Here is a 25621-nt window from a genome sequence, read left to right as displayed (position 1 = left end):
CTTGTTTTGGTTTCCTATTATATCTGCAGCAGCAACCAGCACGGTGCCGATGCCAAGTGGGTGTGTAATATTTGCGGCACCACCTTTTATTTGCCCTCCCTCTGTCCCCATCTCACTCCTGCTGCCCTTGTTTGCATCCCCTCTGCCCTCAAATGATGCAATCATCACATCAGCTTGGCCTCAGGCTCTGTCTTCTGAGGAGCCCTGGCTACTACAGTAACTTACTGGAGGTCACAGAGCTAGTAAAAGATCCAGGATTCAGACCCAGGCAGTCTCACTCCACAACAGCAGGGCTGCTACTACTACTATTATTGCTACTTCCTGGAGCATCACAAAGGCTCAAGGCAAGTTAATGTAGTTTAAAAAGGGCACATTCTCTACCATCTCTACCACTCTAAAGCCAACCGACTTTGCTTCGGCCCTGGCAAAAGCATGACTTGTTGGGACTGTTTGTTGAAAAGATAGTGTAATTTCTGGTTGTCAAAAGCACAAACACACATGGAAATAAATATTATCAATGAAATGGTCAGTTTAAGAAATTTATATTCAAAAATTTTCTTTAAGAATACAGGTAATTTTACAAGATCACTCATCATAGCACCAAGCCTAATATTCCTTAATAGAAAACAGTCAAATAACAAATACTCCAGTTAATTTCCCACAGGTATAAATTATGCAAATAGCCATTTATATTTTCATTTACAGTAATCAATAAATAAGACAGGACATTAATATATTTTTTACAAAGATCTCTTTTTTTTTTTTTTTACAAAGCTACAGTTATGTATATACTAGACAAAAATAATCCTTGTACTACAAAATAACATTTCATTTTCCTCAATAGTTTTTTAGAGCTTTCAGTAAAAACTTTCAAACTTAGTCAATTAAGCCCTGCCATGACAATAAGGAAACATTAAATCTGCTAAATAGACCAGACTCCCCCAAAATAAAACACCCATCACCACCCAGTACAATATGGTCTGAACAATCGCCTGTCTCCAAGTTTTAGTAGTATGTCCTGAGGATGTACAGTAGGGAACAACAATTTTTCCGTGTTCACAATTTGTCTTTGGCGGATAGTTTCAGCACCACTATGAGTGACACAGGCAGCATCTTATGGTGCAATTTCAAGGGCAGAGGGCAGGTGTCCCCTGCACCACACTCCCCTCCCCACAGCTACCTCTCCTACCCCAGGGACATTCTACACCAGCATGCCAGCCGTTGGCTTAAGGGATCCTTGCTGGAATGCAAACGGCTCTGATTCTGAGTAGAATTCCAGGAGCCTTTTTGAGTCGTTATTAGGAAAGGGGAAAAGATGAGGGAGTGGGAAGATCTAGTCCTTTACACCTATTTCTGCAGCTGAACTGTTGAATTTAAAAGAAATTCCCTTAAGAAACTCCCTCAGATGCTGACGTAATTTAAGGAGACCAATTTAGTTCTAACAGCCCTAGGAAGCAGATTTCCCAGGTTCTACTTCAAACATCCATCCCAAACCTGTAAGATTCAAGCTCTTCCCAAAGGCACCTTTCTCAGATACTAAAGCCAAGAAGCACTGCCCTAAGCTTTGGGGCTATAATACAGAAGTAAACTTGATTTAAGCAATAGGCCGCTTATTGAGATAAATAAAAACTACTTTGGTAACCTTCAGAGTTTTAAACCTAGAAAGGACTTTTAAAAGAGGTCTTCCCACTTCCAACCCAGAGAGGTAAATTCAAGGCATCTGCAGGTGAGCCAGAGCTAGGACGTGAGTTCTCCATACGCAGACCAGTGTTGGCCTGTTTTGGACAATGTCAGCTCTCCAGGTAATAGGCGCTCCCAGAGTTTCCTTTGAAAACATGTCTAAATCCTTGCATGACATTTAGAAATACTGGCGTTCTGGGGCTGTCCTTTCTCACAGCATGGACTTGCAGAGAATATGCACCTATTCATTTTTGCTGGGGCTAAAGGAAGTAGTGGTAGCTGTTGGAAATAGAATACAAATATCAAATATTTTGCTATTTTGTTTTTTGTAACAGTGCAAAATCATTACTTTTAAGCTTAAAATACAGGAAAAATGATAATCCCTGTCTCGGAGACCAATTATGAATTCATTCAAGTAATCGTGGTCTCTACCTCTTCATTTTAATTATGCTGTCTTCGGGCCTTCTGTACTTTTCTTTTTGAAGGAGAAAGCCCAGTTTCCTACTCTGAGAAGTACACGTTACAGGTGCAGAGATGAGCAGCTGGGGGCAGGACGTACAGTTAATTGAAGACCCTGAAACTGTCTTGGATGTTGGACACTGAGATTTTACTGCAAAAGACCCTTTCAGGGTGGGCATTTTGGTTGCAAATTTGCAACCGCAGTGAGGTTGAGAGTGCAAATCCGTGTTAGAAACAAGAGACCTGTGTTCCCGGTTCTGCTACTTATTAGCTTGTGCTATGACCCTGTTATTTTTCTGTCCTGTGCTTTAGCTTCCTTTCTGAAATAAACACCTCCCATGATTGTTCTAAGGGTCAAGTGAGTTAATGAGTAAACAATGGCTTAAACTTCCTCTTGCAAAAAGGCCTGAGTTAGATTTGAGACAGGGTAGCTTGGAAAAAGGTAGTGGATTGGAGAGAGGTTAGAAGAAGCGATGGTAAACTGAGGGTTAGGGAAAGAGGTGTAGTCAATGCTTGCTTCGAGAGGAAGGATATAGAGAAAAACGGGGGCTGCTGGGCATCCGACAACTTCATAAACTTTCAAAAAAGCTATTTTTCATTCAACAAATACGTGGTGAATGCCGATAATGCACAGAAGCTCAGAGGTTAGTTCACCAAGATCACCCCGAGATCTGGTGACAGAGCTGGGGCTCTAATCTAAGGTGGCTGACTCCCAAACCTGACTTCTTTCTCTATCCCATAATACCACCCAGAGAAGAAGGCAGTGATTAAAATGAAAACAAAAAAAAAAGAGTTCCTTTAAAGAGAACCCTGCTAGATGAAGTTAGTCTTGACATCTGAGTGTCAGGGATTTAAACAAGTTAGGAATGGGATTGAGGCTGGGACTGTTGAGGCATGTGTGTATTTAAAAACAAGTTGGTCAAACAGCACAAAATGCTGGTTGTCTTTTTTCCGTAGACAAGAATGCTTTTTGGCATGCTGCTCCAGCCCTGGCTGGGAGGAACTGCTTGCTTGATGTGTTCTCAGCCAGGTTCTCAGAACAAGTTCTAAACACAAATAAGCCAGTATTCCCAGCATTGTGGGGTCTGGCAATTGCAGAACAGTCAGCTCAGGAACTCTGATAACTTTTGCAGGCTCTCGGGGAACCAGGAGCTCTGAGTCTCCAGGCTTCTGACCTACACATGACCAAGCTCACACCATGCCCTGTCTCACACACAATGGTAGAGAAATGACAAGGTCTGAAGGTCACTGTAGGGGTCTTAAAAAAAAGTTACGGTGAAGGTCAGGCACAGTGGCTCACACCTATAAACCAAGCACTTTGGGAGGCCAAGGCAGGAGGATCACTTGAGGCCAGGAGTTTGCAACCAGCCTGAGCAACACAGTGAGACCTGTATCTACAAAAGATAAAGAAATTAGGTGGGTGTGGTGGCATACACTTGTAGTACAAGCTACTTGGGAGGCCAAAGCAGGAGGATTGCCTGAGCCCAGGAGTTCCTGGCTGCAGTGAGCTGTGATTGCACCACTGCATTCCAGCTTCTGTGACAGAGTAAGACACTGTCTCTTAAAAAAAGAAAATCAGAGTGAAGAGGGCAGATGCTCATGTGGAGCCCAAAGACACAGGTGTCTGCACATGGTGGAAACAGAACCTGTGCAAAGTCCATGCAAAGTCTGTGCATGGGGTTCACGTCCTTGAGTTGCTGACGGCTGTTCTCCAAGGAAACGCCTGGTGAGAGCAAGGCGCCAGATCTGTGGAGCTCAAAGGAATGCTGTGTCTCATGTTTAGCTCTCCCACACTGGCTGTTAGGGAAAAAGCCCACAGCAATTTTTAGCAAAGAAGCACGATAACACCCATGCCAGCTCCCAGCCTTCTGCCACCCAGCCCAGGTCCTGGACCTTGTCATTAGGGCAGCCACCTCACGAGCTCGATGGCCCAGAACAACCTGCTATTTGGTGGCAGCTCCAGATGGCAGATGCTGGCCGAAGACATTACATCTTCCCCAAATGCTGAGTCAGCAGTGATTATGCAATGTCGGGGAAGGAGAAATAACACACCTGGGCCTTGCAGAGCTTTGTGCCGTCTCATTTCCTGGCAAGCACATGGCTAAGAAGGTCCTGAGAAGCCAGGCTGACTGGAGGCTCCCACACAGCCCATTTCTGGGACCTCAGGACACAAAGCTCCACAAAGGAATACGGACAAGGAAAGCAGTGGAGACCCCTGAGGAAGGAGTCTCCAAGCAGAAAGGAGAGAGAGGCCATGTCTCAAAACTCCAGAGGCTTCTGAAGTCCTTCTGGAGAGTTAAGACAATCGGAGCACATGTGAAAGCATTCTTGTCATACAGCTGCCCTCCAATGGACGACAACGGAAGGAGAACAGCTCCTTACCAAAGCAGCCATGATGGATTCTGACATGTTCGCAAGACACACCTGTACTTGCTTATTCTGACTTTTGTTGGAGATGATCTCCATTCTGTTCTGAGTCCTTAGTGATAAGGGGTGGGGAGATTAGCTTCAGCAGCTGAGGCTGTAGTTTTGTAGAAAATGTAACTGGAATGAAGATGGCTATCCCGAGGTCACAAACTAGCAGGGTAACTAGTCGTTTCCCGTTTCTAATCTTTAGTTTTTCATCTCTTAAACGAGGCACTGAGTGCTTACATAATTCCTGAGGTTTTCAAAGTCTGTGACTTACAGAGATCAATTACACAGGCTGCCCCCAATGCCTCCACCTTCCCTCTGTTCCATCCTGACAAAGGGCAGACACGCACTGCATGGGAAGAGGGTGGGGGGAGCTGTGCTGAACCCCAGAAATGGAGAAGTCCATGTTCTGGGTGGCTGCCCATGGGGCAATGAGAGTGTACTTCCTGCTTCTGAGCCTTGGTGGGAGACTATCTCCCCACAAAGGTAAGATCTGCCCAGGAACACCTGACCACCCTGATCATCAACTATGGCAAGATACAAACTTTGACAAGGAAATGTTGGCCAAAATGTTCAGCAAAGAACCCATGCCATTTGTTTGTTGGCAAACACCTGTGTGGACTACTTGTTTCTGTATTTATTTTTGAGACAGGGTCTCGCTCTGTCACTCAGGCTGGCATGCAACAGCAGAATCAGAGTTCACCGTAACCTCGAAGTCCTTGGCTCGAACAATTCTCCTGCCTCAGCCTCCCAAGTAGCTAGGACTACAAGTGTATGCCACCACACCAGCTAATTTAAATTTAACTTTTTGTAGAGATGGAGGCTGGTCTCGAATTCCTGGCCTCAAGCAATCTTCCTGCCTTGGCCTCCCAAAATGCTGGGATTATAGGTGTGAGCCACTACTGTGCCTAGTCAGTTTTCTGTTTCTTAAATGAAGTGGGGTGGTAAAGAAAATCTAGAACCCACATGACCACATAGACTATATCTTTGGGGAGGCAGGAGATCTCAGATCATTCACTTGGAGTAGGCAGCACAACCAGGTGGAAGGAAGGAGGGTAATAACTAATCATGGCATTCAAGCAGAACTTACCCATGCTATTTAACCCTTTCCTGCACTTGGCACAGCATTACACAAAGGCACTCAGTAGATCACAGCTCGACAGGATGAATGTTGCTACAGCCCCAGCTGAACACAGGGCACGTTCGCAAACCAGTCAACAGAGCAGCAAGCCCCCTAAGCAACCAATGAGAAAACTCAAATGGCATTTATGCATCAAGATGGTATACTGAACACACAGGCCCATTTCTTCCTTCATGAAACACCATAAGAATAAAAGCAAAGGAATGAAAGTTATGTTAATATAGCCATGAAGACAGAGGGATAGAGAAGAGAACAGTAGGCCAGAGCTAGCAACCTATTTACGCAGGAATGAAAGTGACAGAGAAGCGAGCAGGGCGGGGGATCCTAAAACCACGTGCCTGCAGAGGGGAGGCCACAGAGTGGTCAGCAGAGATGTGCTGTGGCCTCCAGGAGAGGCTTGGGGATTGGAATGGGAGGCATGAGGTAAGACATGGGGCTGAAGACCAGTTCATTTGTTGGCTCTGAGGCCCCCTGTCCTTCCCATGCAGCAGATGACCACCATGCTCCTACTCCATGGAGAAATCAGAGCAGCTCCCACTCAGGGACACCAGGCTTAGCAAAGGTGGGAGCAACTTAATGAGTCTACTCATGGGTGATGAGGCTGCCTGCTCAGTGGTCAGAACTCAGGCACTCAAATATAGACCAGGGTCTCTGGATATGGCCCTACAGTTTGTGCATTGCACGGAGGCACCTGGCTAAGTAGGCCAATTAGGAGTTAAAATCCAGCCTTTGCATTGTTTCTCAAGCATTGTCCAAGTTCACGGCTGCGTACGCCTGGAGGAAGGGGCAAAAGGTGTCCTCTGCCAGTCAAGCCAAGTGCTCATGGGGGCTCTGCCCAGATGGGACACCTTTTTTGAAACTCCATGAGGGCTCAACGTAGGCTAAAAGCAGCCCTGTGTATGCCCGTTTCCTAGGTAGGAGAGTAGTGGGAATATCTCTAAAGAAACAGAATGAACCCCAGAGAAAAACCTGCAAATATTGACATGCAGGGTTCTCCAGTGATGAGTCCAGATGCCCACCTGGTAATCCTAGGGAAAAGCTCACCAGTGGTGCAGGGCTTCGAGTCAGCTTTTGGATGCCTCACTCTTAAACATGAACAGATCCACAGGATGTCTGAGAAAAGTTTATAACATGAAAGAGACTGAGACCAACCAAAAGAAAGAAAAATTGAGAAAACAAGGGCAACACAGGGAGCAGGAAAGAACTTCCCCTCAACACACAATCATTAACATCCACAGAGAGCTAAGATCTGCATCCACTAATCAAGAACAGGACACTATAAAACAAAGACAGGACAATGACCAAAGGTTTTGTTAATTTGGAAAATAAAAATTCAATAAAACCTTCAGATTAAGAAGATAAAAACAAATAATTCTTCCTGAAGATCAGAAACATAGATGAAAAATAAAACATAAAAATATCAGAGCATCAGCCTGGGGGCAGGGGAAGATCCAACACTGAAATAATAGGTGGTCCAGAAACAAAGGATGTGAATAATCACAGGAACATTTAAGAAATTTCCCATGAGGGCCCAGCACAAGGTTCAACACTCAGGATACAATGCCATCATGGCAGTTCAGAACACCAAGAATAAGATCTTAAATGTTTCCAGGGAGGGTGGATAAAAAACCTAAGTCACATATAAAGGCATGGGAATCAGAATGGCATCCGAAATCTCAACCACCACACTTGGGAGGGGATAGGAGAAGGTATTGTTTTCCACCTGGCATTCTGTGCTCAGCCACACTTCCGTGAAGGGCAGAATACACAGTTTAAGTCATGCAAAAATCTCCAAATATTTACAACCATATTAACTTCCCATGTTCTCTTCCTCAGGAAGTTATTAAAGAATGTGCCACGCCAAAAAAAAAAAGTAAAGAGAGAGAATAACAAACTAAGGGGGGAAATTTGGAGGACAAAGGACACATTACCATAAGGCAGTGCTGGGCTTGGGAGTCAACAATCCTTACGTGCTCCAAGTAATGTCAACACCTAACAGTAATGTACTAAATGATGTGATCTAGCTACACTGGAAAACCAAAACACAGTATGGTAAGAGTGAAATCCTCTTCTACTGTGATAGCAAGCCAGTAGATATTTCTAATTAATTAAAACATGCAAATATAAGAGAGTTGAAAGTGGCTACTTCTAAGGAGCAAGACTTAGGGCACTGCTAGTTCTTGTTAAAGGCTGGCCTCAATGTCCTGGCCTCAGCTCTCTTACTGTATTTCTTTTAATTAAAATAAAATTACAAGCAATGGGTGGTTTTTTCTGCAGACTTCCACATCCATTTTCTATATCCAGCTTCTTCCATAGAAGTCTATATTCAAATGAGACTTTCTTTTCCTTTTAAAAAAAAATCAGTTGACAGCCAACCTGAACCAAATGACTTTTAGGCATCTTGCCAGTAGATGTTTTAAACAATATTACAAGTTGTAATAGGTGAGAGAAGAAGCCTGCAGAGGTTTTTCTGAACAAGGTCTAGACCCATAAAATGAAATGATGCACATTTGGGTCAGCTCTTCCCAGGCTCTTCGAGCATCTAATTTAGGCGGGGACCACGTGGTGTCCAGGGTTATAAACTATCACACACATAATCTTTATTATCTGTACCTTTGCGCTTTCACTGATGCCAGGGAGCTCATTAACTAGCTCATTTTCCATGGGGCTCTTGGCCTTCCAGATGGAATCACTCCAAGCTCCCAACAGCTTTCTGCTTGGAAGGCTGAAATTCTTTCAGGAGGGGAGACAGACTATAATCAGACTGGTTTAGAGGCCAGATTTTGGCTGTCATCAACTCAGATGTGCTATGTAAATTCTTCTGGCCATGCTGGAATTCAGTAAACTTGAAACCCACTGCTTGAAATGAGCAAGCCCTTGGCTAGCAAAGAAAGAAACGTGATTCCTGGAGTAAGAACGATGCTTGTATGTCAAATGACAAGCTGTTGCAGCTGTCAAGGGTATTTCAGAAGGAATCGGGGATGAGCTTGAAGGTGAATAAGACTTCCTCATGGGAAAAATACAAGAACAAAATAAATGTCAATAGTTGGCGTAAAATTTTCAGTTTTGTTTGAAGGTGGACATTTTAATCTAGTCATTTAATCTTTTTCTCAGGACACTGGCGTGCCTGGTGGAAGTTTCCTACAAGAGGGGACAGCTCTGGACAGGGCATCAAGTGCCTGTATGCTCACTGCAAGTCCATCCCTGATTGGCTGTGTGATCTTGGGCAAGCTGCTCTGTCTCTCTGTGTTCAGCCAGACAAAATGCTCTGTCAGTTCTCTCTTGACTCGTTCACGATTTCATAAGGTTGCCTGGTACATGCTTTCTGAAGGGGAGAGCAAGGGGAGGAGAAACCGATGCACAGACTCGAGTCTTGGGAGGAAGGAGTGAGCAGATGGAGCCCAGGGCTGAGGGAGATGGCGGGAAGTGCGGCTGGGTGGGTGCTAGAGACACCTCTCTTCTCTCAGAAACCTCCTGTGCTGGCCTGCTCCCGGAGTGCTGTCCAGAAAGCCTTTTCAAGAAGCCCACTGCAACTGGCCACAAAGGATACCCGTGCCAAGACATGCATTCTGAGGCAGGTGTGCACCAAAGCTTTCATTGGTAGGAAGTTGCCGCAGCGTCCAGCTGCAGCACCGGTGGGAGCTGATTCCAGCCCAGCCACTCCGCATGGCCTTTACAGGGCCCTGTGGGGCCTTTGAAATCATGGCTCTAATCCAATCAGTGGAAAAGTGAATTTAAAATGCATCTCCCCTCAAAACAAAACAAAACAAGGTGAAAAACCGAGGTGAAAAAGAGCACACTATGGCTCTCAACACAGCTTTCAACTTCCTCCCTGGATTCTGCCATTCCGGGATGTGCTTGCACAGAGCCGGCTGCTCTGATTTCCCCAGTAAATGCAACCAGTTACCAGACTGCAACAGGTGCGTGGACCCCAGCACCTTCTCTCAAACACCCATGCTTGGAGGAAAATGTGACAGCTTTCTTCCCAGCTAGGGCTTGGCCTGGGGCACCCACCCTCTTCCTCATCAAGCAGCCCTTCATCTGAGAGGTAAGAAACTCAAGTTCATCCAAGACGTGAACCTGCATGTGGGAAGTGCTAAGTTCCAGGCAGGCTAATGATCACTGACGATGCTTCCTATCTGACCCAGCAAGGCACACGAGGACAAAACCCCACCTACGGATCCAGCTCTCTGCCTGAGTTTTAAGTACATAGCCAAAGAAAAAAGCATGCTCAGGTAGTCCGGGAAAAAAAAAAAAAAGAAACCCCCCCAAAAAAAATAAACCCCAACAGCGAGAAAGGGGGTCTAAGTTTCCTCAGAGGTCCTCAACTGTCTGCAGAAGTGCCCCACCCAGAACCCAAAATTAAATGAAGTAACCCCGCCCCCAGTCAGGGTCCTATCTTTTTTATTATCCAGACACACGCATCACAGCCTATTAACATCCAGTTGTGGGAAGAGCAGTAAGCAGTACACCAGGAGCCAGAGGAAGAGAATAAAATACATCATATCCGGCTGCTGGACAAACTGTGTCAGGGAGTCGCTCTGCAGGCTGTGGCTCCCCAGTGACATGGCTTCTCCCGAGCTGTTGGCCTTCCTACAGAAGGAACACAGAGGAAAGGCAGTTACCAAGCAGGTCCCCAGGAGAGTGGATCCCACCCAGTGCTACCCATCTCTCCCCGGCCCTGCACTTCCTGCCTGGAGACCTGATGGCTCCCCAGTGATGTGTCCAGCCAGGCCCCACAGTGTGTGTGCTGACCCAAGGCAGTGGGTCGGGCCATCCAGGCAGCCCCTCAAGCTTTCGCATATACTCGGCTTATCTCAATAACACCAGGTGGGAGGAGCTGGAAGCCCCACTCTGCAGATGGACACACTGAGGCTTGTGGGGTGGAGTGACTTGCTCAAGGCCATGTGATTACTTAGCAACAGAGCTGGCACCTAGGCCAGGTCTCTTGGGACACCTTTCTTGATGCCACAGTGCTCTCAGAGAGTGACACGGAGTTAGATACTGACAGCTCACTGCTGTTAGCAGTGAAGGGGGCCCTACAGGTCACCTAAGCGACGAAGCGTCCCTGACAGCAGATCATTTTAAATCATCTATGAGAAAAACACAAAGACCTCTCCCATTCCCTACAGTTTTGTTTTTGGTTTTGGAATATTACCATTGAAATAATTACTAGATTTTTAGTCAGATTTACCTTCCTGCTTTTATTTTATAGGCGGTAGTGTTAAAATGTCATTTTGGTTTTGCTTGGTGGATAACAGGGAAGCCCAGAAGGTTTTGGCTCATGGATAATAAGGAAGCCCAGAGGATGGGGGAAACCAAGCCCAGACCTGAGTTTCTAGAGGAAAGGGTGAGGGAGGGGCTGTGGGCTAGGGCTGGGGCCTCTGCTCGGAGCTGCATATAGAGAAGCCTGCAGTGTAAGCTTCTTAGCCTGGTTTCATGCCAGGTAATGGAGATTACGAGAGGCTAAAACCACTTGTCCCTGAACTATCTCCTGATGGCAGGAGTGACGGGCAGGGTGGGATTAAACATCTGCCGCCGTCTAAAAACTGCATGAGAAATACCCACATGATGGTCTTTTTTAAGAAAACTGTCTACAGAAACAATTTAAACTCTACACTGTCTATAGAGACAGGATCTTTCTGTGTTGTCCAGGCTGGTCTCAAACTCCTGGTCTCAAGCAATCCTCCCTCCTTGGCCTTCCAAAGTGCTGGGATTACAGGCATGAGCCACCACGCACAGCCTAACCCGTATTTTTTATTATACAGGTAATAAATGCTCAATGTAGAAAACAGAAAACATGCCTGCATTTCTCAGATTTGCAGGTTGTATTTTCAACGCCTCTATCTCATAAGCGCAAAAAGAACTATTTTCCTATGAGCATGTCCAGCCTAGTTGAAACCTTGAATTAATATTTCCATTTCATGGCAGGGGAAGGGAGCCATCTTGCTTCTTTCTTTAGGAGCCAGAGGGATGAGGCTCTAAGGACCACACTCTTGGGTGTTGTTGGGTAATATTAGACAGAAGCTTTCGATTCCAGTCATCGAAATCCTTCCAAGCCAATTCAAATCTGTGGCAAGTAAATACAATTAAAAAAAAAATATATATATATATAAAATAAAGGAGTTCTATGACTTCAACAGGAATGGAGGTGTCTCAGAATTGTAAGAGTTTGAGAAGGTTTTCTGGTTTCCTATGTGCTAAATGGGCAGGTTTCCAGTAATTCAGCAACAGTAGGCTAGGCCAGCAGTTCTCCAACAGCAAGAAATACTTTCATAGACATCCTGGCATGTTTGCTTTCCCTCTTCTTGTCTGCTCTGATGCCATAAAACTGTAAAATCAGCTCAGTGAGCTTCTGAGTATTGTACCTGCAGTGGAGACAGGGAACAGACAGGTATCAGGGGCTACAGCCTCGAAGGGGACACACAGCTTCACAAGATCACCACCTCTTCCCCTGCCTGTACCCCTACGTCATTTAAACGCAACTGCAGCCTCAGAACCCAGACCTGTCTTTAAACCGACTCATTTTTGGAACCAGGCCCTGCCCGTCAGTGTTAACGAATATCTACTTTTCCTTTCTACTCATATTCAATTTACATCATTTTCTCTGGAATATTTTCTTGCATTATCCCAAATTATTAATACTGTTATCAACAAAGCACAGTGGGAGAAGAACCACCCCTGTAAGGCAGGCTGCAGCATGTGAAAACATTTTATTACAACCCCTGCAAAACTTGAAGTAAGGCCACCAACCTGGTTAACATTCTGTTTCTTCTGTCGTCCAGATCTGCTGTGTTCCTCAACTGAACATGGCTAAAATGATCCTACAGTGAAATTTATAAACAAAACCCCCGCAACCCAATTAGTAAAGATGAAATCTCTGAAACAGAAAATAAAATGATTTTAAACACATAAAGCCAAGCATGCTGTGCATTTCTCAATATTATCAATATCTAGAACCAAAATCAAAGCGTTAAACAATATACATTCCTCTGCCTCCTCCCCCAAGCCCCTCCCAGGTGAGTGAGAGAGACCCCACCACCCATAACCTGAACTGGAGTGTGCTGCTCCTGGTTCTAACACATCTGGTACTAAGCACGCGCGAGTGTCCATTGGACCTCAACTCATGTCGCACCTCTGTCTTTGAATGTGATCTTTCTGGGTGTGTGTGCGGGGGGTCCAGGCAGGGACAAAGAGGCTTTGGGCTTTAAAATCATCACTTTATTTACATCCCTTATTGCCCAAACCGGACATCCGATTGCACTGTGCTTAATGACAAGGTCTTAATTTGCTTGTCTTCTATCCAAAAGTATAGCTGTTACATGTCAGTACTGTCAAAGCTCTGGGCTGGGGAGGAGGAGGGATGGAAAGGAATTGATTAGCAGGGTCCGTGTGGGAAAAGAAGAAATTCACATACTAACCGATTCCAAAGACCTATTAGTATGCCGTCGAATGTAAATGCTGGAGTCACTGTGACTAGTCCTGAAAAACAAACACACGTTTTGGATTGATACCACGTAGAGCTCTTCATGGCTCCATTGCACAGTTGCCCCCATCCTGGGGCTTCCACCTATGGATTTAGGCAAGCGACAACTTCACACCCAGGGACAGAAATGAGAGATTTTATCTAATGTGTCTACTCAGGTTGGAGAGTGCTTACAAATAGGATGGGTATTAGTGACACACATTGGGCCCTCATCTAAAAGAGAAAACAAAGTCAGGATTTTAAAGAAAAAGCCAGCCACATATTCTTAAAAATCATAGCATTTGGAGCAGGAAGTAACCGCTTTTCCTTAATATCCTGAGGTCTTGAAACTCACCAGAGGTTCTCTGCAATTAGCCAGGCCTGGGCCTAGACCAGGCTGCCTCGACTTTCTCTACCTGCCTCTGAGATCCAAAATGTGCAAGTGGGAACACCTGCCTCGCACGTCACGTTCCATCCGGTCCTAGCAGAATGGAGGGTGACGTCGTATCTCCTTGAAGGATGGAGCCCTGCCTGAATCAGCCCTGTGGCTGACCTCTTTCTCCCTCTCCTGAAGTCCCCAGGCCTAGCAGATCTATTGCACAGTGGCTGCTCAAGGATTGAGAATGGATATGCCTTGGGAGAAGCTGAGCGGTTGGGCAAATCCCCTAGGCTGTTTGTCCAAAGTGGTCACCTGCACTGACAGCAGAGCCCTGTGACATGCTAAGATCATAGATGACTGCTGGACAGTCATATCCAGGGGCAGGGACAGGCAGGCTGGGAGTCACAGGCCAAGTGGGCAGCGGCCTTCTGTTGTGCCTTGGCCCTCCTCCCCTCCCTCTGTTTCCCCAAGGTCCAGGCATGCAAGCAAGGCGGAGGGAGGTGAAAAGCCAGGCATCTGACAGCAGCTCCTCCGGCTCTGTCTGTATGGGCTTCTCCCTGCCCCTCCCCAAATGCATATCTCAATACTTTTCTGTTGCAGCTAGCACTGCTCACACCATCACAGGCAACAAGGGGGCACAAAAAGAATGTGGACTCAGAATGTGGAGTCACACACATCTGAGTCCATAACTCTCCAGCTCTGCCATTCCTAAGCTGGGAAGGTTACCTGGCCCCCTGACCTTCTTTGTCTGCCATATGAGGCACAGTCCCACCAATGTGCCTATGGGGTGACTGCGAGAATGAATGAGAAAATGAATGCAAAGTGCCTGGGCACAGTAAGGGCCTGACAAACACTACTCTTGTGATGACGAAAGAGGCGAGAGACCAGGGTCTTAGATTTTCAGCAGTTACACATTTTCCTTGGGACAAATCTGGCTCATCTGGTGGCCTTGGAATGACAGCAGGTGCGTGTTATGAGCTTCCTGTAGATCAGTCAAATCTCATTATTCTCCCTGCTCCCTTCCTCTTCTAAGTGAAGTAAAGCATCTTTACTTCCTTGGAATGGAAATTGTGGAAGAAGCCATAATATTAATATGATGTTCAGCTTCTACGTGCCAGACATTAAAGGTCTCCTTGGTGGAAAGGTGGATATGCTGGAAGTCATTAAGATGCTTGTAAGTTGAAGTTTGATCAACCTACAGCTGTCTGGGGGCCAGAAGGCAGCCAGCAGAGGCTCCAAGTCTGCTGTGTTCACCCCCACGGCTAGCTGTGGTTCAGCCATCCGCTGCTCACTGCCAGCTTCCACCCAAAGTTTCACAGAGTGAGAAGAGAAGGCAATCGTCCTGCCCTTCCCATTCTACTCCTTATGAGGTGTGGTAATGGCGAGGGTGGGTGGGGGAACCCAGGTGTAGAGAATGACGGTGGTATATGAAGCTGTATTTCCCTTGCTGTCCGATACCACGCCTGCACCTCCCATCCCATCAAATCAGAAATTAAATGGAATGACTCTGTAACTCTCTGGCTCTATCTTAAGGGTAAAAAGAGATTAATAAAATACCTGGAAGGAACGCTGTGGTCGCCAGTGTCTTCTTCTAGGTCATCTGAGGCTCGAACAGTTCCAGGTGCTATAAATAATGAACTTTCTACGTGGTCCACATGTTTCCTTTTTTCCTTTTTTTTACTGCTGATTGGTTCTTTCGTTACCTTTTCTTCTAGGGGGTTTGCTATGTTTTCCGGGTTTGGGGATTCCTGGGACTGAAAGAACAACCAAATCCAAGTCAGTAGGTCATGCTGCAATGTAAAGCAGGTGACACCACCCAACAGTGCTCTGCACAGGTCCAGCCAGGGCGTCCCTTCCAATTCTGCCTGTTTCTTGATCCCCTTCGTGAATCCAGCACCGCCTGCGTGAGAGACAAGTCCACCCCAACTCCGACCCCTGGTACAGAATTCAAACGCTACAAATTGATGGAGTTAAGACAATATAGGTTCTAGAGTCAGCAAGATCTGATTTCAAATCCTGGCTGAGTTAGCTCTGTGACCTTCAGGGACTGATGTTATCTTTTCGAGTCTCAGTTTCTTTGTTGGTGAAATGGGTACAATTACCCATTGGTAATTATTACCCACATCCCACTATTCCACAGGATTTCCTATAAAGAGGGCCTCTAATGAGCTGGCTGTGGTGCTCCCTGTGGTCACAGCTAGTCGGGAGGCTGAGGTGGGAGGATTGCTTGAGCCCGGGAGGCAGTGGTTGCAGTGAGCATGTCACTGCACTCCAACCCGGGTGAGAGAGTGAGACCCTGTGAAGAAGAAAGGAGGAGGAGGAGGAGGAAGAAGGAGAAAGGAGGAGGAAGATGAAGAAAGAAGAAAGAAGAGGGAGGAGGAGGAGGAGGAAAAGAAGCAGGAGGAAGAAGAAGAAAGATAAGAAGGAGGCTGGGCACGATGGCTCAAGCCTGTAATCCAGCACTTTGGGACGCTGAAGCAGGCAGATCAGGAGGTCAGGAGTTTGAGACCATCCTGGATAACACGGTGAAACCCCCCTCTCTACTAACAATACAAAAATTAGCTGGGTGTGGTGGCACCTGCCTGTAGTCCCAGCTACTCAGGAGGCTGAGGCAGGAGAATCACTTGAACCTGGGAGGCGGAGGGTGCAGTGAGATCGCGCCATTGCACTCCAGCCTGTTTAACTAAGCAAGACTCTGTCTAAAAAAAAAAAAAAAAAAAAGGAGAAGAAAAAAGGAGAGGAGGAAGAAGAAGGAAGAAAGGAAATAAAGAGAGGAAGGAAGGGAGGAGGAAAAGGGCTCTTACAGTGAGCTGTGGTTGAATCCTTCACAACCATTATCCACTTAAATCAAGCCTGGCAGCTAGGTGGGCCAAGGGGTACAAAGGTGGCCCATGAGTTTGGAGAGTCACACACGCAGGTAGGTGTGGAGTTTCCAGGATGCCATCTTCACTGTGCTTTTGGCTAAAGGTGGCTGGCTGTGCAGCATGTCTAGCATTTATTTGGTCATGAAGATTCTTTGACCTCTGTCCACACCAGGCACTCTGAAACCCATCAGCATGGTTTCTGAGTGAAATGCAGTAGCCTAATAATTGTTGGAGCCACCTCTCAAGAATTCTTTTAGGGTCTGAAAGAACCTGTTCAACAAGTGTCAGAACAAGAGCATTAAAGTGGCCGGGCCATTGTGACCCAGGAGAACAAAGCTATAGGCAGGAATGAAAAACTGCACTCAGCAATCTGAAATGACAGTCTCACCTGCTGCCCTCATCAACAGTCAAATGCTACAATTTCTGAAAGGTGAAATTAGCAGAGGGCTTATTTATTTTTTCAAGACCAGAAGAAAAACGCTATTTTCTAGTCTCTTTGGTTGGGAAAACATCTTTCTTTCATTTTTTTTTTTTTGAGATGGAGTCTTGCTCTTGTCTTTCAGGCTAGAGTGCAGTGGCACGATCTTGGCTCACTGCAACCTCCGCCTCCCGGGTTCAAGCGATTCTTCTGCCTCAGCCTCCCAAGTAACTGGGATTACAGGCACCTGCCACCGTGCCCAGCTAATTTTTGTATTTTTAGTAGAGACAGGGTTTTACCATCTTGGCCAGGCTGGTCTTGAACTTCTGAGCCCAGGTGATCCACCCACCTCGGTTTCCCAAAGTGCCGGGATTACAGGCATGAGCCACTTCACCCAGCCTCTTTCTTATTTTCTTTATTTTTAAAGAAAGGCAAGGTATCAGAGAAATGCTCCATTCCGTCTCCTTGTCTACCAGGAGGCAAGACTCCCAGACCTCACCTGTGGTCTTGGGCTCCTCATCAAATGGGCTGTACCCTCTCCCTACACTCACCCTCACGGATTGAGGCAAGGGCTGCACTTGGGAGCAAATTGCAAGGTTGGCTCGGGGTCAGTGGGCAGTGCTAGCTGGGCAGGTAAGGCAGCAGACCGGAGCCAAGTGAGGCAGATGGTACTGATTTCATTCCCACACTGTACCCAAGGAGTGTGAGATCCAATGTAAGATGGAGTTCAAATCTAGAGCTCCTGATTCTATGATTCCAACCCAGGGCTCTTTCAACCACACCCCAATCACCTGTCCAAGTGCTGGCACGTGCACTCTATGCTTTTAGCTATTGCTGGAAGGAAAGCATACGAGAACGAACTGCCACTTTTGTATTTTCACAGGCCACATCCAACAGGCCAGGAGGGAGGATGCAAGCCACTAATTCATCATTTTAAAGAACAGAGGGGCTGAGATGCAACCCGGGCTCTCTCCCCACCACCCACTCAGTCCTCTTTTTGCCTGAAAGAGCTTTCTGGCCATAACAGATTGTGGCCCCAGTTGTGTTGCCCCTCAGCCTGGGGACGGCACGGCCAGATCTCACTGGAGGATATTTCTAACCCTGCTGCATTTTCATGGTCTCCTGCAGGAAGCAGCTGCATGGTGGTGGGGCTGGCTCCAGAGAAGTCAGCGCACAGCAGGCCGAGGGAGCGAGTGCGGGACTGGGTTCCTCTCCCTGGGGGAGAGGGGAAGATGGCAGGCAAGGACCCTGGCACCTGCAGAACCACCCAGCATCTTCCCATCCATTCCATGGTTGGCAAACACGGAGTGCACAGCCGCCCCCCATGTGGCCCTCAGCCTGAGAATGCTGCCCCTCCTAGGGCTTAGGCAGCCATTCCCCATTGCTCAGGCTTGGCAAACTGAAGAAAACCAGCCCCCCACTCTGGTCAGTCTAAAATCCTAAGTGTCTTTTAGGATGGACGTGATCCCTGATATTAATTTGCCTTATTCTCTTTATTGGCTCAACCAATCCTCTACGTCTTTCTACCCGACTCATGCACGCCAACTACGCAACTATCAATAAACTTAAACTTAAAAAAGCCTCCTCAAACCCAACTTTTTCTGTAGCTCCCACAGGGTGCAAGGCTCTCTCAATCCTCCAAGCAGCCCTGGTCCTCTGGGCCTCTCATTGGGCCCTGACAAGCTAGAGTGCTGTCAGGTATCTCAGTGGTTCATTTACCTTACATCCGCTGTGTGTCCCCCAAACCACCGTGTAATAAACTTTTGTCCCCTACATTGGTAAGCCCTGTCAGGCACCGTGCTGGTCTCCAGCATCCAAAGATCAATACAGCAATGCCCATGGGAGGGAAAAACAAAACCCAGGGAAATCAGGTAAGCACTCAAGGAGATTGTCAAAAATGTGATCAGCTATAGGGAGGAAGCCATGGCTCTGCCTAGGGAGGAGGGGGAAGGGCTTCTGGGAGGAAGTGCCATTTGCATTGGGCTTTAAAGGGTGAATAACTGCTTGCCCAGATGGTGGGACCAACCCAATCACGCCTGGAGGCAGAGGAGATCCTGGATGCCTGGGGGCCTGGGAGGATGCTGGCTTGGCTGGAGGGGATGGAGACCGAGATGGGTGGGTGGCCAGGTTAGAGACAGGAGTCTTGGAGTTCGTGCTAAGAAATTTAGACTTTATCCTGGAGACAGGAGTCAGGAAGTGATACAATGAGACTTGTGTGTTAGGGTCATCCCTCTGCAAGCTGAGCCAGGAGGAGGGACAGTGAGAGACGGGGGAAGGGTCTGAGGTAGAGGTAGAGCCAATGCAATCTGAAATAGCTGGTCACTTTCCCACCTGGCTCCTGTGCTTAGGGGACCTCCACCCTAAGTCTCTCCACGCAGAATTCCCTCCCAGTTCTGGTCACCCCCAAACCGCCATGCATCCTTTCTGGATCTGGGTGGGAGCCTCCTCCTGTTGAACACCTGAATCCCTTTCCTGGCCCCATCTTTTATGATTGAGGTCACATACTCTCACAGTGCTGTTACTGGGGACTCTGTCTCCTGCATTAGACACTGAAGGCAGGATTTTCCTTCTTTATCCTCCTGGCAGTGCTGAATGCATCACTTTCCATGGGATTGGATGAGTAAGCAGGTGAGTTCATTGAGAGGCTGAAGAGGCTGAGCCCAGGCCCTTCTCCTCCCTGGTTGTCTTGCTCTGGGTGCCCTGCGTGCATTGTATCCAGCAGGTCATGGCCAATGTGGTTTTGGTCTCACCTCCTGGATCCCCAGTGCTGCAGCAGGGAGCAGCACTTACTAACGTGGCATCTGTAGGAGGAACCTCCCCATCAGGCCAGGCCCATGCACCCCTTCCCCCATCACTCCACTGGCCCTTCGTTAGCTGCTGGGCCAGATGAAGTGGGAATACAAGTGGCAGATAAGAATGTGACCAGCTGCTCAAGCTCAGAAGAGTGCATGTTCCCTTATCCTATTTATGCACCCACTTCAAACCACAGAAACCAAAGTTTAGTGCCCAACAGGAAAAGTCCTTTACAAATCAAGACGAGTCAAACACGAGGCTTCCTCTGTTTCTCCCAAGTTGCTGCAGAAGAACCAGCGTTCACTAAGTTCATGCTAGATGTTAGCTACCAAAGCTATTTTTTTTTTTTTAACTTTTGAATGCCTGTGTTAGTGGTTATTCCTTTTTTGTTTTTCGAGTTTTATTTTGGATTCGGGGATACATGTGTAAGTTTGTTACATAGGTATATTGCATGATGCTGAAGCTTGGGATAATTATCTTCCAAACCCCAAGCAGCCATGTCAGCTAGAGACTCTTGGGAGTCACAGTGAAGAAGGACTGGATTTCAAGCCCTCCCCACCCCTCTCAAAGGTTTCCATCATTCCCCACAACCTCTTTTATTTCCAGCACTGTGAGGTTCCCCTGGCTGCAGTAATCAGCCATTAATACACTATTCTCAGTACCGGGGCGATGGGGTCATGAAGGCTGACTCCAGTCTTAATTTTTTTTTTTTTTGAGACAGAGTCTCGCTCTGGCACCCAGGCTGGGGTGCAGTGGAGCAATCTCGGCTCACTGCAGCCTTGACCTTCTGGGTTCAACTGATTCTCCTGCCTCAGCCTCCAGAGTAGCTGGGTCTACAGGTGCGTGCCACCACGCCTGGCTAATTTTTGTATTTTCAATAGAGACTGGGTTTCACCATGTTGACCAGGATGGCCTTGATATCCTGACATCGTGATCTGCCAGCTTTGGTCTCCCAAAGTGCTGGGATTACAGGTGTGAGCCATTGCACCCGGCCTGCAGCCCTGATTTTTAAAGGACTTTTTGTTTGTTTCTGTCTTCCTTTATTGGCTTTTTCCTTTTTGATTTTTAGGTTTTTAAATTTTATTTTACTTTAAGTTCTGGGATATAGGAACTTATGTTCCTGGTGTGCAATGTTCCCTTCCCCATGTCTATGTGTTCTCATTATTCAACTCCCACTTATGAGTGAGAACATGTACTGTTTGGTTTTCTCTTCCTCTGTTAGTTTGCTGAGAATGATGGCTTCCAGCCTCATCCATGTCCCTGCAAAGGGTATGAACTCATTACTTTTTACGGCTGCATTGTACTCCATGGTATATATGTTCTACATTTTCTTCATCCAGTCTATCATTGATGGGCATTTGGGTTGGTTACATGTCTTGCCTATTGTAAATAGTGCTGCAGTAAACATATGTGTGCATGTGTCTTTACAGAAGAATGATTTATATTCCTCTGGGTATATACCTAGTAATGGGATTGCTGGGTCAAGTGGTAGTTTTGGTTCTGAAATCAGATTGAGGAATCGCCACACTGTTTTCCACAATGGTTGAACTAATTTACAATCCCACCAGTGGTGTAAAAGAGTTTGTTTCTCCACCGCCTCGCCAGCATCTATTGCTTCCTGACTTTTTAATAATCGCCATTCTGACTGGCATGAGATGGAATCTCACTGTGGTTTTGATTTGCATTTTTCTGATGATCAGTGATGGTGAGCTTTTTCCATTTTTAAAGGATTTTTGCCTGTTGGGCACTAGTCTTTGGTTTCTGTATTAGACACGGGCGTGTAAACAGCATAAAGGGAGATGGGCTCTTCTGATCCCACCGCCCAGCACAGAGCATAGCACACAACAAAGTTTTCAACCCTTGCCCTGCGACAATGACTGCTTTTGAAATCATTTCTGCTCCTACTCTGCTGGACCCTCAAAGGCAACCTCACTTGATCCTCACAGCATCCCTGTGAGTTGGGCCAGGCCTGGGGGAAAGCCAGTGAGGTGCCCAGTGCAGGACTTCAGGAGGTGCTCACCCTTGGGTGTCAAACCTGCATTTGCCTGAGCCTTACAGTAGATGCCTCTTTGAATTTTTTACCGTGGGAGTCCCATGGGAAGCCCCCTCATCGCTATTTTATAGAGCAAGAAGCTGAGCTTCAGAAAAAGAACTGCCAAGTCTCCCAGGCAGGACCCTGGGTTCCCAAATCCCACGGTCACGTACCTGGTGGCTGTCCATGGGGTCACTCTCTTTGGTCTCCCTTTGTTGGTGGTCCTCATGGGGGGCCAGAGGAGCAGGTTCCGAGGCTGGTGTGGTATTCCCACCATCCCTGTTGAGATACAGCACCTGGTCGCTGGCACTGGGGAGGCACTCGCCTGGCACTGAGGAACTGCAGCTACTCTGAGAGCCATCAGCCTCCTCCTCCCTGGAGTCCAGGTCTTGCATACAACCCTCTGGACCTTCGAGATCCATTTCTTCATTTTTTAGATCCTCTGGGTCTTCTGCATAAGCCTCCAAAACTGCAGCCAGGGGAACCTCATAGTGCGGGAAATAGAAGACGTCATGGGGAATGACGGAAACCTTTGAGACGGGTGGGGAGGGCTTGAAATCCAGGCCTTCTTCACTGTGGCTCCCAAGGGTCTCCAGACTGACACTGCTGCTTGTGGGGCTGGAAGATAATTCCTCACCCACACCCTGCAGGTCACCGTCTTCTCCCTCTTCCTCATCATGAGGACGGATGGACTTTCCCTTGGCCTTCTCATATACCTCTGGCTTTTTATCTGTTGGTGTCTCTTCTGGGGCTGAAGGACAGCCTTCAGCTTCTTCTCCGGAGTCCTGGTGAGCTTCATGTTTGTTAGACTTAACTTGAGGCTCTGGCGAATCTTTCTCTTTGTGAGCAGATTTAGTACTCCTTTTACCAAGTTTTTCAGCATGATTCTCAAAAGCCTCATCATCCTCATCAGGTTTTGTCTCATGAGGTGAAGGAACTTTGTTGAAAGCCTGGCTGGTAGAAGCAAAATCTATTAGGTCGCTGTTAAATTTCGAGGTTTTTAATGGGATGGCTTCAAAATAGTCTTCCTCATCCAGAGGTTCTACAGTCATCAGATTAACCTTGAACTCCACGGAATTGGCCATCATGGTATTCTCTCCTGGGGGTGAAAGAGAGTGACTTTCTTCATCGTGGCTGGCTGTACTCTCTAAAGCACCATTATAGGAGGAAGAAGACTGAGAATTATTGATCGTGCCCTCCGCAAAAAAAACATCACCAGGGACCTTGTCAGAGAAGGATTCTGGAATCTTCAAGGATTCCTGTTTCCATTCCTTTTCCTCAGCAACCTCAACTGCCAAGATGTGTCCATCCTCCATCAGTGGTTCCTTTGCCACTCTCGGGCTCCCTTCAAAGTGAAGGGACAGGTCCTTACTGCAGGAAGCATCCTTGCAGCTGTCGGCCTCAAAGTGAACTGTTTTCTTGATTGGCAAAGAGTTGGACCTCTGGCTCTCCTTTCTGGATGATAAAATGGAGGTTTCTGGAGATGGCTCACTGATGTCACTGGTGTCACCTGGGCCCCCTTGCAGGACCTGGTCAATGATCTGGTGCACAAACTCAGTGGAACTGTCTGACAGTGCATGGCTAGAAATACCATCCAGGCGGAATTCCTTCATGCTCTCAGGCTTGTCACAGACAAAGACTTTGGAGGGTGGTGGGTGGCTGGTTTCATGGTTAATAGTGTAGGTGTGCTCCCCATTTTCATTCAGAACGAAGATTTTGCTCTCCTGTTCAGAAGGAGTTTCTTTGATATGAACAAAAGTGGATTCAATAGGAACTTCTTTATCTGAATAGAAAATATCTTCCTACAAAAAAAAAAGAACAAAAAAAAAAAAACAACAAAAAAAAGAAGAGGGTTTAAGTACAACCTATATCTACCTCTCTCAAAACACAAACAAAAATAGAAAAAGCCACTTCAAAACTAATGCAAAGTGTTCTAATTAAGATGTAAGTGGTTAGAGAAGACTTTCATTCCTGCTGAAATAGAAAACATCTGATAAATAAAAATGTAAGATGTCATGTTTTTTAAAAGCTATGGATGTAAGGAATCTCAATAAACCAAGCTCTAAAGAAGGACAATCTCTTCTAAAGTGAGCAGAGATTGTCAGCCACTTCATACTTGACCATGCTGTCTGGTCTGGGTATGGACGTGAGCTAATCCATCCGAGATAAGGCAAGGTCAGCCAAATCTTTACTGATTGTGTGGGCTGGTATGAGAGACTGGATCTGGAAGGGCTCCAAATACAAAAATAATTCTCATCATATACTAATTAGCCCACATGGGGAATTATGCTGTGTAAGAGCCAGCTGGGGGCAGGGCTAAAAAGCAGAAAATGACTTGAGGTAGTGCAGTGATTGGCTCCCAATGCACTGATAGAGTGAATTGACTGCAGCCTCAAATTGTTTAAAACGAGAGAGAAGAAATTAAATAAAACTTCAACGTAGCTCCTATCAACTCCGATATGATCAAAATGACAGCTCCTCATCTTAGGCACTTGTTTGGGAAAGGGCTATATTTCCTGAGGGGGAAAAAAATGACATCTACTCCAACCTCTATTGTTCTTTTATATACCAAGTTTGACATAAAATAATTACAAGACATGAAGAGGCAGGAAAACGAAATCCATTATCAAGAGAAAAAATAATCATTAGAAATAGACCCATGTATGATTCCAAGTTAGAATTTGCAAGCAAAGACTCTAGAATAACTAATCTATGCTATAAGAAATACAAAGTAACAGTTCTTCAGGCTCAAAGAACACAATCTCAGACATAAAGCCTAAAGGAAGGAATGAACAGTACTTGAAATGGTGAATATATGGTCAATATAAAAAACTACTTCAAAGTTTTCTTAAAAAGCCAACTAGCTAATTAAAGCAAAAAAATAATAACAAGGTATTGAGGATTAAAACATATGTAGACGCAAAGTAAATGACAACATAGTAGCAAAAGAAATGGAGATGAGGTAAGTAAAATTGTATATGTGATATACGTAAAATATGCATTGATTTTAATCCATAATGAATTTTAATATATCAAGGTAGTATGTTAATTTAAGGTAAGCTGATGTATGTTAAAGATGAGTGTTATCACTAGAACAGCTACAAAAAAGGTAAAACAAGGTGATGCGGTTAAAAAACCAATAAAGAAGATAAATGCACACCAAAAAAATTCTTGAATAATCCAAAAAAAGTTTAAGAAGGAAGAACAATGGAGCATACAACAGATCAGACAAATGGAAAACAATAACCAAGATGGCAGATTAAACCTATATAAACATATGAAAAACACACTGATTAAATGACAGAGCTTGCCAGAATGAATACAAAACAAGACCCAACTGTATACTGTTTACAAGAGACATACTTTAAATATAAGTATATATACACCGAAAGGAAAAAAGATATCACACAAACACTAATCATAAGAAAGCTGCTTTCCAATGTAAGACACCCAAATAAAATAAAATAAAAATGTTTTTAAAAATGAAAATAAAGCTGCTATGGCTATATTTATATAGATAAAGCACACTTCAAGACAGAGAGAAATTTCATAAAAATAAAGCAATCAAGTTATCAGGAAGATATAATAAATCATAAGTGTCTATGCATTTAACAGTATAGCATCAACATGTATAAAACAAAAACTGGCAGAACTAAGAGAAGAAATAAATTCACAATCATAGGTTTTTTTTTTTTTTTTAACATTTCTCTCCTATATTAATTGAACAGGAAAGCAGAAAAAAATCAGTATAAATATAGACTATTAGAATAGCATATTCACATATTAACAGCATATTAAACAATACCAATTATTTAACTGCGTAAGAGACTTTCTTTTCAAATGCATATGGCACATTTACCAGAAGAAACCATGTGCTGGGCCATAAAGCTAATAACAATGTCTGCTACATGGTCAGGGCCCCACAAATGTTTACTGAAATGAACTAACTCAGCAGAATTGTTAGGAGCATTCACTGTG

At 45.7% G+C, this 25621-nt stretch overlaps 1 protein-coding gene across 5 annotated transcripts in view; it reads right to left on the bottom strand.

Moving 5' to 3' along the window:
* Nucleotides 1–525: 525 nt before the first annotated feature.
* Nucleotides 526–25621, bottom strand: part of CLMN (calmin) — a 131580-nt gene continuing 106484 nt past the window's right edge. For 2 of the 5 annotated variants that reach the window (XM_017528188.2, XM_037738352.1), the window contains exons 9-13: nt 21817–23445; nt 15094–15290; nt 13114–13174; nt 12446–12516; nt 526–10285 (exon numbers count right to left, since the gene is read on the bottom strand). In XM_017528188.2, the coding sequence (XP_017383677.1) occupies nt 10117–10285; nt 12446–12516; nt 13114–13174; nt 15094–15290; nt 21817–23445 (2127 nt within the window). In that variant the 3' untranslated portion in view covers nt 526–10116. Of the gene's footprint in view, nt 10286–11428; nt 12061–12445; nt 12517–13113; nt 13175–15093; nt 15291–21816; nt 23446–25621 lie in introns of those variants that run through there. The other 3 variants (XR_005200191.1, XR_005200190.1, XM_017528187.2) reach the window with 3 other exon arrangements.

Source organism: Cebus imitator, unplaced genomic scaffold (genome assembly GCF_001604975.1).
Source record: "Cebus imitator isolate Cc_AM_T3 unplaced genomic scaffold, Cebus_imitator-1.0 Scaffold52, whole genome shotgun sequence".
NCBI classification, from domain to species: domain Eukaryota; kingdom Metazoa; phylum Chordata; class Mammalia; order Primates; family Cebidae; genus Cebus; species Cebus imitator.
This window is presented reverse-complemented; position numbering and strand designations above follow the sequence as displayed.